Genomic DNA, 20,344 nt, shown 5'->3' with positions numbered 1-20,344 from the left:
GGGGGGGGTGCCACGCCAGACTTCCCGGTCCTTAAATTGCCATCCCCACGATTCCACTCCATGGCTCCGAGACATGGACACTTTCAAAGAAACCAGAGAAACAGCTGGATGGATGGCACTTACACCTGCACCTTCTACTCAATATATATTTTTATCCCACGATTTTGTAACCCATTTTTCACCCCTGTGTCAATCATCTAATGTGATCCTGGGCTCTACACACCCTCCACCAACCTAGTCCCCATATATGGGGGACAAGGGGAGAGCCACGGACTTGAACTCATGCTTCCTTCATGCCTGAGTGTCCAAGTTGCTCCTTTACACCCGACGGGGGAGTTTCCCGGGTTGGACGTAGCACGTGGAAGGAACACGTTATTCCAACCAGTTCCTTTCCCCTCCATCAGGCGCCCCGGCTGGCCAGGGGGAGGGAGTTTAGTGACCAGGATTACTGCATGCTTTTGTGAGGGTACCTATACCCTAGGGGACACGGGGAGAACATGCAAACTCCACACAGAAATGCCCTTTCGCCAACCCCCGCCTTCGGGTATGGGCACTGATGGCGCGGAGGAGGAGGCACGCCGCCAGCACCCACAGCGCACCTTCTAATGAGAGCGCAACATCTCTCTGGGAAGAGCCACCTTGGAAAGACTTCTCTAACCCATTCTGACCGGGCACCCATTTTGGTGTTGGCATCATGTTATGCTTTAGCTATTGAAAAATAGCAGATCTACAAGCTCATATACGAGCTTGTAGGTCTGCTATTTTTGAAAAATCGAAGAACGACTGACATAGAAACATAGCTTTATCAGAAAACTGTCAGGATGTAGAAGACATTTATAGAATCTGATCTCAGGTCAGAATGGGCTAATATATACAGCAACCCTCCCCGTGTTTCTTCACTAGTCCGATCCAGAAGAACACAGTCTGCCGGCTGATGCTACAGAGCTTATCATGAGGTGATATCTTCCCTTCTTCTCTGGAATCCTATGCCTCAGAGCAGAGCAGAGGTAGAAAACTCTCCTTCCCTGATGTCAGCCATCGAACAAATAAAAGGTATTCTCGTCAAACCAAGAGAGGTTGGTTCATGGTTGGTTCCTAAATAAAAGGGTGTGAATGTAATGTAATGTGAATGGGGGAGGGGGGGGGCAAAAAGCAGGTAAAAAATAACTTTCCATTAACCACTTGGGGTTAATATTATTTAAACTACACTTCGAAATAGATGCTTACGTTTTATTTGACGTTGATTTATGCCAATTGTGTATAATTAGTAATGCTGGGCCGTTATCGGCGTTAACGTGCTGCGTTAACGCGAGAATATTATCGCGCGTCAAATAAATTATCGCCATTAATCTATTCTCAAAGTTGGGTCTAAGAGCTGGGTCTGCATTGACTGCATAAAGCAAGCAAACTAGGAATTTCACTTTGATAGTTTTATCTGGCGGACGCCGGAATTACTCTGTGGGAGGGAGAAGTCCTAACCTAACAGGGACAAGGTGAAATAAATTACTCTGAGAGCGGGGCGGTAACAAATCCTAACCTAACCGGACACGGGTGAAATTAATGAACAGTGCGGCGTGCCACATCAAACGTCAGCATGCAGGACTCTGTGAACCCAGGTTTGCTTCAGGGGAAATTTCTTTACAAGAAGCTTCCCAATGGAAACCTCGACAAGAACAAGGTGGTTTGCACCCTGTGCAAAGCAGAAATGGCTTACTGTAGGAGTTCTTCAAGTCTGAAGTATCACCTAACGCACAAGCATCCCTTTGCGTTGGTTGATGATAGCGAAGCTGCCGGCGGGCCAAGCACTAATATGGCTCCGGGGAAAAGTGTTCGTCAAACTACAATGTTTGAGTGCAACCGTGGCAAGCCCGTCAGCCCAACTCTATCAGCCAAGCTAACTAACCTCCTAGCTCAATGGATTGCCATCAACTGCCGGCCTATCAGTGTGGTTGAAGATGATGGGCTCGAGCTTCTTCTCCAGGCGGCCACAGGCGACCCATCTTACAAACTACCTGCGAGACGAACTATCACAAGGAGAATCCATGACCAGTACGCCGCAGAGAAAGCTGCGAAAGATGAAAAGTTGGCCGGGGCGGCGTGTGTAGCACTGACTGGGGACCATTGGACATCTGTCAAAAACGACAACTACCTTGGCGTTACTGTACACCTCATCGATGTCAGCTGGGAACTTCACTCGTTCGCCTTAGGTACGTTATGTAATTTAAATTAATTTACCACGGTGAAGTTGGTCTCGGGCTGGATACCCAGCCATCCTGGCTGAATATCCAACCTGAAACCAACCCCACCGCGGCATGTAATATTGCTAATTCAGCCTAACATTTACACAGCTTTAGCTAACGTTATCAGGGATCGATTGATTTATTTTACCACCAGCCAACATTATACGTTTGCTAGCTAGCCCCAACAACGCCAGCCTGCTAATTGTAAGTCTCCTATTAATAGCAAACTTATTCTGATCTACTTTGTCTCTCCTATAACGTCAGGTGTGATTAAAACGGAGGAGCGCCACTTTGCAGAAGCTTGTGCCAGACAGTTTCTCGACGTCGCTAATCAGTGGGGCATAGCTGAAAAAATCACCACCATTGGAACCGACAGCGCTCCCAACATGATAGCAGCAGGGAGAATATTACCATTTGAGCACTTGCCCTGCGTTGCTCATCTTGTACAGAGGGCCGTTGTAATGTCACTTCGGGATGGTGGTTTTGATGGTGTACTGGCCAAGTGTCGAAAAGTGGTCGGACATTTCAAACACAGTCCGGCTAACTCAGACGAGCTGAATGCCCAGCAAGCATCCCTTGAACAAGACCAGGAGTCACTCGTGCAAGACGTTCCAACACGCTGGAATTCAACCCTAGCGATGATCACACGTTTGAGGCGCAACAGAGACGCAGTGCACGCAACGCTGGCTCAGCAGACCCACAAGCTGGCCCTCCCAACACATGCTGAATATGAGAAGTTGGCAAAGCTGGAGAAACTGCTGGAGCCATGCAAGTAAGTGTGTGTTGTGCTGTGCTCTATGTGTGTGTGTGTGTGTGTGTGTGTACACTGCTGTGTGTGTGTGTGTGTGTGCACACTGCTCTGTGTGTGTGTGTGTGTGTGGCTGTGTGTGTGCACAGTGCACACTGCTCTGTGTGTGTGTGGCTGTGTGTGTGTGCACAGTGCACACTGCGCTGTGTGTGTGTGTGTGTGTGTGTGTGTGTGTGTGTGTGTGTGTGTGTGTGTGTGTGTGTGTGTGTGTGTGTGTGTGTGTGTGTGTGTGTGTGTGTGTGTGTGTGGCTGTGCTGTGCTGTGTTTGGGGCTGTGCTGTCTGTGTATGGCTGTGCTGTTTGTTTGGGGCTGTGCTGTCTGTGTATGGCTGTGCTGTTTGTTTGGGGCTGTGCTGTCTGTGTGTGGCCGTGCTGTGTTTGGGGCTGTGCTGTCTGTGTATGGCTGTGCTGTTTGTTTGGGGCTGTGCTGTCTGTGTGTGGCCGTGCTGTGTTTGGGGCTGTGATGTCTGTGTGTGTGTGTGTACTGTCTGTGTGCTATGCTCTGTGTGTGTGTGTGTGTGCGCGTGTGTCCTGCTGTGACATTGTGGCGTCGTTTTTGGTGTCAATTCACCCCTCTTAATGTGTGTGTGTGTGTGTGTGTGTGTGTGTGTGTAGGTACGTCACTGAGCTCCTTGGTGGGGAAAAGTATGTCTCCTGCTCTGTCGTTTTACCTGCCCTGTGTCATCTCCTGCGAGCAATGAAGATCTCTGATGATGATCCTGCCTACATTGTGCGCTTCAAGACTGCCTTCATCAAAGACCTCAACCAGCGGAGGGAGAAAACAAACCTGGAATGGCTGAAGGTATGTGACACGTACTGACCAGAAGATAACTGTATTGGCTGACCATTATAGACCGTTAAGCCAGAAGATTGATAAATGGATAGATGAATGAGTCATGAAGAAATATGGAGGATTTTGAAAGTTACATTTTCTTCCATCAATCTTTATTTTATTTTTCATCAAAAGGTGGCCACTGCTCTGGACCCACGCTTCAAAGATCTCAAATGCCTGCCCAGAGCAGAGAGGGAGCCAGTGTGGGGAAAGCTGAGTGACTTGGTGAGGGCAGAAGAACCTGCTCTGCAGCCGCCCAGGGAGGAGAACCCTGAGCCACCTCAAAAGAAGACAGCCCTACTACTGATGGGATCAGAGTCAGAGTCAGAAGACGAGATACCAGTAGTAGACAATGTTGTAGAGAGGTACAAGGTAGAGCCCAGTGCCAGTTTAGATCAGTGTCCACTGAAGTGGTGGTCAGAGCACACTGCTGTTTATGGTAAGATGGCCCACATTGCCCAGAAGTACTTGGGGACTCCTGCCACAACTGTCCCATGCGAGAGACTGTTCTCTTTAGCAGGCCACATTGTACAGAAAAAAAGATCTAGTTTGTCACCAGACAATGTGAACAAGCTGGTGTGTCTGAGTGACTGGTGGAAGAAGGAGAGGTAGAGGTTGGACTCAAATCATGTACAGTAGGAGAGGGAATAGGAAACCCCAGTACCGATGGAGGTACAGTAGGAGAGGGAATAGGAAACCCCAGTACTGATGAGGTACAGTAGGAGAGGGAATAGGAAGCCCCAGGGTTGGGATTGGGACGCCCCACACTGGAGGTGAGTGACTGGTGGAAGAGGTAGAGGTTGGACTCAAGTCATGTCACAAAGCTACTGACTGTAAACAGTTCTTCATCACCTCTAGGTTTACAGTTTAATTAATGTCATATCCCAGAAAAGGGGGTTGTTCTTGCACCCACTGTTCCAAATTGCCTGTATGGTAACGTGTTTATGGTTATTCGTGTTTAACTGAATAAACAATGTATAACACACGTACATCGTATTGAACATTATTATATTTTCATTACCAATTATGATAGGGCTCCTGGTCTAATGGGCCACGTGGCCCGTTCAAGGATTTACTTCTGGTCATTATTTAGGTAGCGCACACATATTTTCAATGCCTTCGGCAGAGTTCAAATGAGCCATTTTAATCTAGATTAATCTAGATTAACTCCAGAATTGCAGTGAGATTAATCTAGATTAAAAAAATTAATCTATGCCCACCACTAATAATTAGACTAATAAGACTATAGGGGCTTTTAAGAAGTGGTAAGGATTAGGTAAAGCCTGTGTGTGTGTGTGTGTGTGTGTGTGTGTGTGTGTGTGTGTGTGTGTGTGTGTGTGTGTGTACGGTATGTAGAGGGGGGGGGGGGGGGCTGGGGGAAGGAGTTAAGTTAAGGGTGGGGGTGGTGTCAGGGGGAAATGGACTGAGCCAGGTGCAGAGAGGGAGAGAGAGAGTGCGGCAATAAATGTTCACCCACTTTAATGGCTTCCGCTCACCTAGCAGGACAGGAAGCCAAAACACCGGCGATGCCGCCATTGCAACAGGGGAACAGGGACAAACCCCCCCCACACACACACACACACACACACACAGTCTCTCTCAACGGTTGTGTCACTTTAGCTGGATTATTAACCCAAGACGGATTCTATACAAACAACCTTCTAAAATCTAAATAAGCAGTTCTCAAACTTTTCCGTGCCCCCAAAGTGATATTATGCATTTGGCCGGGGGACTGGACTCCCCCCCTCATCTGAGCGAACTATGATTATCCCATTCTGACCTGAGATCAGATTCTAAACATGTCTTCTATATACATCCTGACAGTTTTCTGAAAAGGCTGTGTTTCTATGTCGGTCGTTCTTCGGTGGCGCGCTATGAGCTTGTAGATCTGCAATTTTTCAATAGCTAAAGCATAACATAATGCTATAACACCAAAAGGGGTTCCCTCCCAGAATGGGTTATGATGATATCTTGCGAGACGAGTGCGGCGAATGCGCGTTGCATGCGTGCATACTTGAAATGTTTCACTTGTCTCCCCCCCCCCCCTCCCCCCCCCGGGGGTCTATAAATATCTCCCTAATTACCTAGTCGTGTCATTAAAAAGGCAGTGACCAATCGGCCGCCACTCCCGAGCCGTTTCAACACCGAGCTCTGCCTCGCCGACAGAAGTGCAACACTGCCCCCTGCTGAAAGCCGTCTGCAACTGCTCTGTTGTATGTGCACGCTGCTGTACGTATGTGTTCATCTATAATTCCCTGCGTGTGCTTGTGGGGGCACATGTGTATGTTCTTATATGCTTATGCTTGCTTGCTTATATGCTTGCTCGTGTGTGTGTGTGTGTGTGTGTGTGTGTGTGTGTGTGTTGCAGCAGGCCAAGAATGCAGGGCTTGTTTGGGAGCCGGGCTAATTAAACCACAGAGAGCATTTTAATGTGTTCCTCAAACAGTGGGACACCGGATGGAGGGAGAGAGGAGAGTGGAGGAGGCAAGGGAGAAGAGGAGGGGAGGGGAGGGACTACAGGGATGTGTGTGTGCGTGCGTGCATGTGTGTGTGTGTGTGTGTGTGTGTGTGTGTGTGTGTGTGTGTGTGTGTGTGTGTGTGTGTTGGGGGGGAGGGCAAACCTCTCTGTAATTACATTTCCCAGAGCTTGGTGGGGCACTTGGGCCCTCTTAACTTCCGCAGGCGCTGTGTGTGTGTGTGCGTGCGTGCGTGCGTGCGTGCGTGCGTGCGTGCGTGTATGTACACACGCTCGGCTACATACATACATGCATGGGACTGAAATAGTGGGGTTGCATTTCCAGTTTGGGATGCCGACACACCAATTGCTGCCAGCTACGCCCTGGCAGGTCGTTTAGGATGTGTGATAAACACACACACGACACGTCTTACGCACACTACACTCTACACACACACACACACACACACACACACGCCCTTCCTTCCGTGTCACACCTGACCTGACGAGCTGCCAGCCGTCACAGCCATGGCCACGCTGCTGCCGCCCGGACAAAGCGGTCAAGTGTATGTTGTCCACGGGCCGCGAAATCCCGAGCGTAAATTCAATGAACCCATTTAACCCAAGACCTGAGGCCGATTCTACAAATGTCTTCTAAGTCATGACACTTTTCTGTTTTTATGTCAGTGGTTCTCAAACCTTTTCATGTCAAGGACACCCAAAAGTATATGTAATTGGCCGCCGACCCCCATCTGAAAATATGTTGTTCCAGGGGGACCCCCCCCCCCCCAGGAACAAAGTTTTGATTTAAAAGAATATATATTCAAAGATTTGCACGTGTTTTCACGATTTTTCAAAAATAGCAGATCTACAGTGCCGTGCTATGAGCTATGAAAATATATACACGGTGCTTTCCCGGTTTTAATGGGTTAATATAGGCTACTATGAAATGACTGAAATATTGAATAACTTTAAACTTGGGAAGTTGTGACCTTGTAGATCGAGCTATTTCCGCTACATTTTGAAAATATGAATCCTGTCAGTGGTTTTCAACCAGTGGTCCGGGGACCACCAGTGGTCCTTGCCGGGGGTTCCAGGTGGTCCCCATGCTAAATGATGGAGAGTTGGTAACCAAATGGACCCTTATAGATCTTTAACTCTTGAGAGCGTAAAATTAAACCAAATGGACCCATATGGGTCCATTTGGTTTCATTTTAAACCATTTCATTTCATTTTTGAAGAGTTAAACCATTGTTAAACATCTGCATTACTTAATTTACAAGAAGCGTACACAATTACAGAATGTAGAAGAATTTTGATCAACGTTTGCCTGTTATCTCTCTTATGATCACCACATCAATACAGCATGGAATTGTGGTCAAAATCTTATCCAACGACAACAAGATATTCTATGCATTTTGGGTCTGAGAGGCTAAATGTCCTCAAATGGTGGTCCTGGTCCGTGACTCAGATGGAAGCAGAATAAATAATGGGCCTCGATATGAAAAGGGTTCAAAGCCACTGCCTAATCCCATTTTGGGACGGGGAACCCCTTTTGGTGTTAGCATTATGCTATGCTTTAGCTATTGAAAAATAACAGATCTACAAGCTCATAGCGCGCCACCGAGTGGCGCGCTACGAGCTTGTAGGTCTGCTATTTTTGAAAAATCGAAAAACGACTGACATAGAAACATAGCTTTTTCAGAAAACTGTCAGGGTGTAGAAGACCTTTTTAGAATCTGATCTCAGGTCAGAATGGGTTATATGACGATTCAAGTTTCTTTATTAGGAAAAAAAGACTCCTTGAGATGGACCATCTCGTTTTCGAGGGGCTCCCAACAACACGGATACATGTCACAATCATTATTGTACATGTAAACAAAGACAAAACTGGACAAGACAAAACACTAAAACAGTGCAAACCTTGAAAACCTCTATACATACATACTGAATCGCGGCGCTAGCCTGACACCTTCTGGTAAGACAAAAGAGGGGATGCCGTAGCCCTTTGACACCATCTCTGAAACTGGTAAAAGACAGAAAGAAAGGTGGGGGGGGGGGGGGACCAGTCTCGTAATTATATCAGCCCCCGACAAGTTGAATAAAACCACTCTCCTCCCATGCTGCTTGTTCTGCCTACGCTGGGTCGTAGGGGGGGGGGGGGGAACTCTGTGCCCTGCCCTCATCTCATCTTCAAGCTGCTTTCAATCTCGTCCGCAAGGTTTTTAACCCATTTAGGCCCGACGTCGAAAAGAAAGTTCACTCTGAAAGAATATATATTCAAAAGATTTGTGCTGCATTTTTACGATTTTTCAAAAATAGCAGACCTACAAGCTCGTAGCGCGCCACTCGGTGGGGCGCTGTGAGCTTGTAGATCTGCTATTTTCCAAAAGCTAAAGTACAACATGATGCTTAGTTAAAACACCAAAAGGGGCCATTAAGACCCGATACCAAATTCCACAAAAAGTCTTCAAAATCAAGACTCGGGTTTTTCTGAAAAACGTATGTTTCTATAGCAGTGGTTCTCAAACTGTGTCATGTCAAGGAATCCCAAAATTTTGATTTGGCCACGAAGTGCACAAAACAAAATATGTTGTTCCAGGGATTCCCCAGAAGCAAAGATTCGAGTTAAAAACGTTCGCTGTGAAAGAATATATATATTCAATTTAGATATCAGACACATTTTCCCGCGATAAAAAAAAAAAAAAAAAATCAGATCTAGCTTGTAGATCTTCTATTTTTCAACAGCTAAAAAGTTAAAAAATAACAGCTAAAGTGGTTAAAGGATATATGGTGGGAGGACGTGGCACAGATGCGTTCCAGGTCTTAACCCATTCTGACCTGAGACCAGATTCTAAAAATGTCTTCTACATCCTGACAGCTTTCTGAAAAAGCTACATTTCCATGTCAATCATTCTTCGATTCTTTTCAAAAATAGCAGACCTACAAGCTCGTAGTGCGCCACTCGGTGGCGCGCTACGAGCTTGTAGATCTGTTTTTTTTGTATTTTTCAACAGCTAAAGCACAACATAACGCTAACACCAAAAAGGGGCTCCCGCCTAGAAGGTCCTAATGTCCTAATCTATGCCCCTCCCTATCACTATCCCTTCCTCCCTCCATGTCTGTGTGCTGAGGTAAGAGGCAGGTATGTGCTTGCACGGAGGAGGACCGACACAAGGCCGCTGCTCTCTGGCTGGTCTCAGGTCTGCTCCATGAAGACATGTGAGATCACCGCATTCCTCAGAGCTTACCTAGACTATAGTCACCTCACCTCCAGGGCTTTGTGTCAACACACACAACAAACAACGCGTTTTTACTGAGGTCATTTTGTTTGGCCCGCCACCCGCCCCTCCCCTCCGCCGACGTTAGTACTCCTCAATGTTAACATTGTTCAATGCAGAAATCCTCATTTTCCCTCGAGGGGTTCAATTATGTTTAAAAAAAACAACATGGCGTTAACCATTGTTTGGCCTTGTTGTGAGCAATGAACTAGTCATTGTTATTAACCCATTTTGGGCGGGGACCCCTTTTGGTGTTAGCATTTTGTTATGATTTAGCTATTGAAAAATAGCAGATCAACTTATGAACTTAAGTTGTAGGTTTGCTATTTTATTTAAATCGTGAAAATGGGCCTCAAATCTTCGAATATATATTATTATCAGTGAACATTTTAACTCAAATCTTTGCTTCTGGAGGGTCCCTGGAACAGCATATTTTCAGATGGGGGGGTGAAGGCATATTACATATAATTGTTGGGGTCCTTGACATGAAATAGTGAGCACCACTGATTCATAAAAATAAGGTTTTTCAGAACACTGTCAGGATTTAGAAGACAATTTTAGAATCTGATCTCAGGTCAAAATGGGTTAAAGAAGAGTAAATAAGGATGAGGGGGATCAAGGAAAGATGACTCATGTTGGCCTGTCTGCAGTAAACCGTTTCTCGGGGGGGCCCTACACACAAATGCAGAAATGTTTTCAGGCCGCACATAGTATACTCTACCACGAGAGGGCAGTGTTGTTTGTGGTAATATAAAGGGTGCACTATGACAACTTCATTTGGGGGAACCAGCAATATAAGGCCCCAAACTGCAGTCACAAATCTGATTCAAATTGGATGCATTTATCGAATCTGATCTTTTGGCCCCCGACCATTCACACCAGATCGGTATCTGTCACAGATCTGTGTGTTCAGACTGGCAGCCAAATCCAGCCTGAATCAGATCTGTGGCCACATCCAGATTGGAATCTGATTTGTTTAATCCATTCTGGGTCGGGAACCCCTTTTGGTGTTAGCATTATGTTATGCTTTAGCTATTGAAAAATAGCAGATCCACAAGCTCGTAGCGCGCCACCGAGTGGCGCGCTACGAGCGGCGCGCTACAAGCTTGTAGGTCTGCTATTTTTGAAAAATCGAAAAACCACTGACATAGGAACATAGCTTTTTCAGAAAACTGTCATTTTCAAACAGACATTTTTAGAATCTGATCTCAGGTCAAAATGGGTTGAATAAGTTTAAAACGCAAACAATTCACGTGGAATCAGATGTAGATCAGGTTGTTGCATTCGGACTGAGACAGATCTCCTGATATCAGATTTGAAGCCACCTCTGAATGTGTCTCGAATCACATTTGGGGAAAAAATAATTTACTTATTTAAACAAATCGGATTTCAATCTTAATGATGTGGCACAGATCTGATTCAGGCTAGATTTGGCTTCCAGTGTAAATGGGGTCTTAGAGACCACCTGGATTTCCTTGTAACTAAACTTAGCAAACAAGTCTAAAGGTCATTACACACTGGCGAATTGGCGACGCGATATATTCGTGCGAATAATTCGCATTAAAAAAAAAACAATTGAAGTCCATGCAAGCTTCCACATCAGTGGCGAGTGTGCGAATGTGCGAAAATGCGACCGTTTTCGCTTTTATTTGTTCGCTCTGGTGTCGTATTTTGCAGAGATTCGCAGGCGAACTGCAACATGCAATATTTCGCATTTTCAGATCGCTTATTCGCATCGCGTCGCTAATTCGCCAGTGTGTAATGACCTTTAATCAGTGTTGCAACGCGTCGCAACGCGTTGTGAGCTTGTAGATCGGCTATTTTCAGCAAGTGTAAAAACACTCATTACGATCAAGACCCGCCAAAATACATTTTAGTCGACTAAATCAACTGTAGATTTAGTCGACTAAAATCTTATGACATTTAGTCGACTAAAACTAGACTAACACTAAGACATTCCAGGTGACTAAAATGTGACTAAAACTAAATTAAGTTTCAGTCCAAAGACTATGACTAAACTAAAATAGAAATTTGCTGCCAAAAACAACACTGGTCTAAATGATAGACAACACCTAGGGTCACTCTGAGAACTACAAAATCACAGAGAGAGAGAGAGAGAGAGAGACACACAGACACAGACAGACACACACACAGCCACTTCAATCAAAACCAGGGAGACAGACAGACATAGCCGATCGCAGACAGACAGACAGACAGACACCGACCTCCCTACCCCCACATCTGTCTTGGGGGTGTTATTATTGATTGGGTCTGTGTAATGTTTGATGCTTTCAGCTGATCAGCAGCAGAGAGGGAGAGGGATCTCATCTCATTAGGGCCTTCTGGGTCTGGCCCGCAGTGACCTCCCGTTCTGCTCAGCTGACTGCCCGGGGTCAAAGGTCAATCTAAGAGCCAGATGGGTGCATGATGCGCGTGTGTGTGGGGTTCGGCCGTGGAGTGAAAATGCCCTATGTCTGTCATTATTTCCATTCTAAACAGTATCGTCGCTTCGTCTGCGTTTAGGATGTGTGTTGTTCCTCTATCTGTATAACTCTATAGAATATACTATTTATTTTGTATACAGTTACTCCGTTAAAACCGGGAAAGCACCCGTGTGTCGTTTTAGAATATTTCACATTGCTGGCTATTCATAAATAGCTAGATGTGTACAGCCTAGGGCGGCTCCACACACCCCGTCACTTTATTTGGGAAATCTTGAAAAGTGTCAGAAGAGAACTACTGATACATAATCATAAGGCATTTGTAGATTCGGAAAATAGATATTTTTATCATTCATTCATTCATACATACACATATATCCCATGCTACAAAGTCTAATGTAAAACACGGTCACGTGGCTGTACATGGGGGCAGACGGCGGACGGTCTAGATTTCACTTCTTCTTGGTTATTAATCCATTCTGGCCGGGAACCCTTTTGGTGTTTTAAGCATTATGTTATATACTTTAGCTATTGAAAAACAGCACAAGCTACAAGCTCGATCCGCTATTTTTGAAAAGTCGTGAAAACGAGTCAAAGTTGGAATATATTATATTATTTTAGAGCGAACGTTTTCAACTCATATCTTTGCTTCTGGGGGGGTGCCTGCTGGAACAACATATTTTCAGATGGGGGTCGGCGGCCAAATACAGATCATTTTCGGGGTCCTTGACATGAAAAGGTTGAGAACCACTGACATAGAAAGAAACATGAGGTTTTTCAGGAAACCGTCAGGATTTAGAAGATATTTGTAGAATCGTCCTCTCAGGTCTAAATGGCTTCATTTGGAAGTGATCCACTGAGCATATGGCGTTGCTAATCAGCGTGCTCCACAGTCTGCCACGCAGCACATTTTACCTAAAGAAACCCAGCACACTCTTCCTGTCCTGATGTGACGAGACAGCCCGATTGGCTGTCATCGCCACCGCCACAGCGGATTGGATGGGGGGGGTGGGGGGGGGGCTTTGTTAATGGGGCAGCAGGTGTGCTATTCCTCCTCGGCCAATAAACTGCCCTGGACCCCAGGTTGCCATGGAAACTGGCTTAGTGGAGAGCATCCATTTACCCGTCTCCCTCCCTCCCTCCCTGGCTGCTATGCCGTCCTAGTCTACTGAACATGGACGCATGCCACTAATAATGATTAGCTCAGCGCTACTTGGTAAATCAGTGCGCTTGTCTGACTGGTAGTTTGTTTCACTGGTTATCACCTATACTGCCTAAATGCATTAGGCCATATATATATGGTGGTATAATCTGCTATAGGGCGGATTACAAGCTAATAATCCGCTGGCGTGAGAGGATTTCCCCGATAAGTTTCTTGTTAAATAGGAGAGAGGCTGATCTGTGCTTTAGACAGTGCCGAGCATTATACGGTATATAGGCTACGAATTAGTTTCAATCTCAGAGATATGTGCTTATGGGATAAGGGGCCAATGGAGTGGGTGTTTCACAACCGATGGATTGTGCAGTCCAAGTAGGGAATGAGACATTACCCCATTCTGAACGGGAACCCATTTAGGTGTTAGCATCATGTTATGCTTTAGTTATTGAAAAATAGCAGATCTACAAGCTCATAGCGCGCCACCGAGTGGCACGCTACGAGCTTGTAGGTCTGCTATTTTTGAAAAATCGAAGAACGACTGACATTTTTTTTTAATCTGATCTCAGGTAAGAATGGGTTAATCAGACCAGTGTGTGTCCAGTGGAAACCTCGTATGAATCTGATCTCAGGTCAGAATGGGTTAACCCAGGTGAAGGAGTTAAAGTATCTCCAGGGTCTTGTTCACGAGTGAGGGGAGTACGGAGAAGGAGATCAACCAGGGAATCGGAACGGCAGGGGCGGTATTGCAGTTTCTGTACCGCTCACTGTTGTGACGAAAAGAGAGCAGAGCCAGAAGGCAAAGCTCTCCATCTACCGAGCAATCTTCGTTCCTATACTCTCATCTATGGTCATGAAGTGTGGGTCGTGACAGAAAGAATAAGGTCGCGAATACAAGCGGCCAAAATTAGCTTTCTCTGGCATGGCATCTCCCTAAAGGGAAAGGCTCATACATAGTCTGGATTTTCGGTGGTTAGGTGACCACCAACAAACTACAACATGACGTCACGAGCCGCGGTGAAGAGCAAACCACCACCACCGCTCCAGCCCTTCTCTCTGTTTTTACTCACCACCGCTCAACGTTATTTCAGCTCCGGTGGTCAGCTCACCACCGGAGCGGTGGTCACCTCACCACCGAAAAAACAGACTATGAATGAATAGGCCTTTAGAGATAGGGTGAGAAGTTCCGTCACGCGAGAGAGACTCGGAGTAGAGTCACTGCTTCTTCACCTGGAAAGGAGCCAGCTTAGGTGGTTCGGGCATCTGGTTGATATTATGTTATGCATTATTATGGTGCATAACAGACTGCACAGGGGTTGCCTGCAGCCATGCAACAAGTTGATACTGAACAAAACTAGAACGGACAAGTTTTTGCTGTCATTTAACGCGCAAACAAAAATAACAGTAGGCTATGATGACTAAAACTGAGACTAAATATATATATTTTTTTTTAATTTATATTTTTTGTCCCACGATTTTGTAACCCATTTTTCACCCCTGTGTCAATCATCCTGTGATGTGATCCTGGGCTCTACACACCTTCCGCCAACCTAGGGAGAGCAACGGACTTAACTCATGCTTCCTTCATGCTTGAGTGTCCAAGTTGCTCCTTTACACCTGACAAGGGGGAGTTTCCCTGGTTGGACGTAGCGTGTGGAAGGAGCACGTTATTCCAACCAGTTCCTTTCCCCTCCATCAGGCGTCCCGGCTGGCCAGGGGGAGGCAGTTTAGAGACCAGGATTACTGCATGTTTTTGTGAGGGTACCTACCCTAGGGGACACGGGGAGAACATGCAAACTCCACACAGAAAGACCCTTTCGCCAACCCCGCCTTCGGGTATGGGCACTGATGACGCGGAGGAGGAAACACGCCGCCAGCACCCACAGCGCCCCGAGCGGGAATCGAACCCAGGACCTTCTAGCTGTGAGGCGACAGCACTACCAACTGTGCCACCGTGCCCCGAGACTAAATATATTGACAATTTCGTAAAGAAATATAAACTAGACTAAAATGTTAGGAAGGGACTATAGTGGACAAGAGATCCAGTAGAAGTCATTTTACACTTTGTTGCATGCTGAAAATAGCAGATCTACAAGCTCACAGCAAGTGTAAAATCAATCAGTACGACGGCTTCAAGGCCCACCAAAATACATTTTAGTCGACTCAATCAACTGTAGATTTAGTCTAAACTCTTATGACATTTAGTCGACTAAAACGAGCCTAACACAAAAAAAATCCAGGTGACTAAAATGTGACTAAAACTAAATTAAAACTATTCAAGAGACTATGACTAAAACAAAAAATTGCTGTCAAAATCAACACTGGATGCCTGCCGTTATGCACAATGCGATGTTAAAGGGGCCCGGCCGCGCGCGCACGCACGCACACGCACACGCACACACACACACACACACACACACACACACACACACACACACACACACACACACACACACACACACACACACACACACACACACACACACACACACACACACACACACACACACACACACACACACACACACACACACACACACACACAGGCCTGCTGCTGTAAACGTAAACAGTGGCTCATCTCTTGATAAAGTTGATATCCCAGTGCCCGGAGGGCTTTGTCTCGCTGCGATTGGCCACTTGGTTTTCACTAGGGACACAACAGCGTCCACAATGTGTTTTGACAAGAAGATTATTTCATACAATGATACATACGTCTTTTTAAAAAGGTAGAGGTAGACATTACCTTATTACCTTGATGATGATAATAATAATAATAATAATAATCCAACTATCTTTAGCTCAGAGACTGTTAACACACACTACTCCAGTGTTTAACCAGTGGTCCTTGAGGGGGTTCCAGGTGGTCCGCTGCAGCTAAATGATGGAGGTGGTAACCAAATGGACCCTTACTAGATATTTAACCCTTATATATCTTTAACTCTTGATAGTGTAACCAAATGAGAACCAAATGATTAAATTATTGTTAAACACCTGAAATTTACAAGAAGTCTATACAATTAGAGAATGTAGGAGATTTGTTATTTTTGATCAACGTTCGCCTGTTACCTCTCCTAAAAAGGTACCAACATCAATACAGAATGGAATTGTGGACAAAATCTTATCCAACGACAACAACAATATTCGTCATCAAATGTCATCAAATGGTGGTCCGTGGCTCAAATGCAGACTAAATAATGGGCCTCGATATGAAAAGGGTTGAAAACCACTGCTTTATTACCAGCAACATGGAAATGTTGATAATAAATGCTTTCAATTGGAATATTTATTTACACTATTTCTATTTAATACTTGGCATCACTCCCCGAACCCACTTCACCTCTGTCCACTTTGATAGGCCGGAATGGCTTAGGGTTGACGACAGAGTACATCCTCTTGCAATGGGTCTGGTCCACAAGATTCCCTACTCCACTAAGATACCCATGTACCTTAATGGCAACGAAGTCCACACCCACAACACCAGAGGGAGCTCAACAAACCATGTGCCACCCAGATTCGACACAAACAAGGGACTAAATTCATTTCGCTCCTATGCCACCAAAATGTGGAACGCCCCAGCAACAGTCATTAAGACATGCGAATCACTTGACTCCTTCAAAACCGCTCTCAAAGGGCACCTACGGACGGCTTGCAATTCGAAACTGGCCCCCGTAAATTCCCACCACTTTTTCCCCTCAATGTATATATTTTTTTTTTCCCTTTTTACCTCCTCTATGATGATTTCCTGTTTTTGGCTTTAACAAAGTGTATTTGTAGGTCTCTAAATGTTATGGTGAATTGGTGAAATGGTGGACCCTCTTGTAAACTGTAATACTTTATGGTGTCGTCCACTCACAGTTGACAGTTTTTTTGTATCGAGTTGTAATTGAAATGTGCTGTAATTCTGCAAACTGTTAATAAATACTTCAATAAATCAATTGTACGTCTTTAAAAGTTCTGATGAATTGAAAATGGAGGACCCTGATGTAAACAAGTGCTTTTAAGTGCTTACGTGCTTTTCCTGGATACGTCCTCAAAGTAGCAGTTTTTGTATTGACAACATATATGGAAATGTTGATAATAAATGCTTATTGAGTTATTTTCGTTGTCTTGTCTCCATCAAGACTTATAGCATGTTATGTAGACTATAATTGCATTGTATGTAGTCATAGCACGTCATAGTACATATGTATAGATGTATAGTTTATATGTATAGCTTCATTATATAAATATTCCACTGTTACTTTCTTAGCTTACGCATGTTTCTTGATAAATGTTTTTATGTGATGTATTCCCATGCTTTTTTGTTCTTGCTTAATGTAAGTCGCTCTGGATTAAGAGCGTCTGCTAAATGCCTAAATTGTAAATTGTAAATTGATCAATTAGTGCTTTATCATGGTGTCCGTGTCGTCCACAAGTATTGACATGTGCTTTCGTTTGAAATGTACCCAGTCTGCGTACTAGTGTGAAATTAAAAAAAATCAATCAATCAATCAATCAATCAATCAATCAATCAATCAATCAATCAATCAATCAATCAATCAATCAATCAATCAATCAATCAATCAATCAATCAATCAATCAATTCGCAGGTTGCCTGACAACAAAGCAACCAGTCATAGAGCGACAGTTGTCTCCAGGCTATGGGATCCAGACAGGAGCCTGGATGGATGGCTAGTTTATTATGGAAGACCGATCGAGGCGGGCCCTGGCTGGGAACATTTAGTTGCAACATAAATAATAATAAATATTTAATAACACCAATGCACAGCGAAACAAGCACATAGCCCACATGCACGTGTCACGACTACAAGACTCGACAAGTTGTTACGCCGCGAATGAAGCGCACAAGCACACACACACAACATAGATAGCGGAATGCAACGGTAGAAGCCGAGCTTTGCGTTCCGCTATGTTTGCTATGTGTGAGCTTCGTGGCTACATTAGCTAGCCCCCCCCCCCCCCCAGCTAACTGGAGTTAGCTCTACCCGACTGCTCACCGATGTGATTGTCCTCGATGTGGACGATGAGCTCGGCCAGGGACTCGAACTGGAGACCGCAACCCCCGAACCTGCAGGAATTGGAGAAGAACGACGCCGCGGCGATGCCAGTCGTCATGATGTTGTTTGCAAAGAAGCTCGCTTGTGTGTGTAGTGTGCATCCACTTAAAAACAAAAAAAAAGGAAGGGTTCGTCCCGGGGAGAGAGGAGGAGGAGGAAGGGAGGCAGGGCAGGAGGCTTCGGGTACCGCCGGGGGTGGTGTGGTGGTGGTGGGAGCGGGGCAGAGCAGGGGGGAGCAGCGGCGGAGCAAGACACACACACCGGGGCGGCTAGACAGGGAGCAGCGGCGGACGGGACGCAGCTGGAGCCAGAGGGAGGGGGGAGGGGAGGGGAGGGACGCTGGCTGGGGGTGGGGATGGCTGGCTGGTAGGCAGAAGGTGGAGGGGGTGGGTGATGGGAGCAGACAGTGGTGGTAAAAGTACTCAAATGTTGTACTTTACTTGAGTACAAAATGTACTCAAGTAAATTATTCAAAGAAAAAAGTATCGGCATCAACATGTACCTAAAAGTGAATGCAGCATGTCCCATTTAACAAGTTCAAAGTGTGTATACAAAATATTTTGAAAATAGCAGATCTATATATACTGATCTTGTAGATCTGCTATTTTCAAATGGCCGAAATAGCCTATAGATATAGGGTCGAAGACAAGTGGTTAATGTACATTGTAGATTTTAATTTTGATTAGTAAACATACGTATGTTTGTTTACTAATCAATCAAGAATCCACAAAGTAACTAGTAGGCCTAACTAAAGTTTTCCAATAAATGTAGTGGAGTAAAAGTACAATATTTGCCTCCGAGATGTAGTGGGGGAGAAGTAAAAGTATAGGCCTATACTGGAAATCTGAAATACTCAAATAAAGTACAATACCTAAAAAAGTACTTATAAGTACATGTACTTAGTTACTTTCCACCACTGGTGATGGGAGCATATAGTATACATCATGTTCTCTGCCTACCTGTTGGTGCTTTTTTTCTTTTTGGGCGGGAACCCTTTTTGGTGTTAGCATTATGTTATGCTTTAGCCATTGAAGAATAGCAGATCTACAAGCTCATAGTGCGCCACCGAGTTGCGCGCTAGCGGCGCTACGAGCTTGTAGGTCTGCTATTTTTGAAAAATCGAAGAACGACTGACATAGAAACATAGCTTTTTCAGAGAACTGTCAGGATGTAGAAGACATTTTTAGAATCTGATCTCAGGTCAGAAGGTGCCCCTGAGAGGGGCTGCGTGCGGCTGAATAGAATACAGAAGAGAAGAGAGGAGCATTGTGTGCAGGGCTGCTGTGATTGTAAACCTTGCGTCACTGTGGCTGTGAAGGTGTTTGAAGTGCTGTAGGCCTTATACTGTATGTATGTTGACCCAACCCACAACGTGAATGTAAATCACAGGAGGTTTAATCTCACTGTGCAAATCCTTTGTAGTTGCATGTGCATTGGTGCATAGCATAACATGTGACTCAACTGCATTCACCATACCAGTTTATATATATACGGTATATATATATATATATATTCCAATAACTAAGGCCTAAGCTCTGTATTCCAAGTTATGACAGCGCAGCTACATCTCTGTGTGCGCGTGCGTGAGTGCGTTATATGTATGTAACAATATTTATATATAGCTGCCACACTCACAGAACCCAGTGACAACAAGTACATCAGATGATCGAAAACACCGTTAAAGTTGAGTATAATCTTTTACTAAACCATGACTCTCAGTCATCTGCCAGGACCAAGCCCCACAACACACATTTGTGTGTGTGTGTGTGTGTGTGTGTGTGTGTGTGTGTGTGTGTGTGTGTGTGTGTGTGTGTGCATGTGTGCGTGTGGCTCCCGGAGAGAGAGGAGAATGTCTCTAAATCACTGGACTAACCAGGGTCCAGTTGGCTTGTGTCGGAGTTGTTAATCGAGCGTTAAAATGGCTGTCATAAACCACTCACTGGCCAGCAAGTAACTTCAGCAAACAACCTGCAATGGACCAGGGAACGTATCGTCGCCGTCGGATGGAAACCCTGTATGTCCAAAACCAAATTCCTTTTTCATTTTCATGTTGTGTGACACTCTTGTACGGCGAT

At 45.2% G+C, this 20,344-nt stretch overlaps 2 protein-coding genes across 2 annotated transcripts in view; one reads left to right on the top strand and one right to left on the bottom strand.

Moving 5' to 3' along the window:
* The window catches only part of LOC310864144 (juxtaposed with another zinc finger protein 1-like), a 38,000-nt gene extending 19,466 nt beyond the window's left edge, over positions 1-18,534 (bottom strand). Inside the window, 1 exon segment of the mRNA XM_083772723.1 lies at positions 18,210-18,534. Within this exon segment, the coding sequence (XP_083628849.1) occupies positions 18,210-18,327 (118 nt within the window). The 5' untranslated portion in view covers positions 18,328-18,534.
* Positions 1,811-9,560, top strand: LOC310868210 (E3 SUMO-protein ligase ZBED1-like; the record flags this gene model as incomplete). Its single annotated transcript, XM_083778514.1, has 5 exons — positions 1,811-2,207; positions 2,505-3,012; positions 3,663-3,849; positions 4,015-4,251; positions 9,474-9,560. 5 exons carry the CDS (start codon positions 1,811-1,813, stop codon positions 9,558-9,560), a joined length of 1,416 nt encoding a protein of 471 aa, XP_083634640.1.
* Positions 18,535-20,344: the final 1,810 nt, after the last annotated feature.

Source organism: Protomyctophum parallelum (genome assembly GCF_964188405.1).
Source record: "Protomyctophum parallelum genome assembly, chromosome: 1".
NCBI classification, from domain to species: Eukaryota; Metazoa; Chordata; class Actinopteri; order Myctophiformes; family Myctophidae; genus Protomyctophum; species Protomyctophum parallelum.
This window is presented reverse-complemented; position numbering and strand designations above follow the sequence as displayed.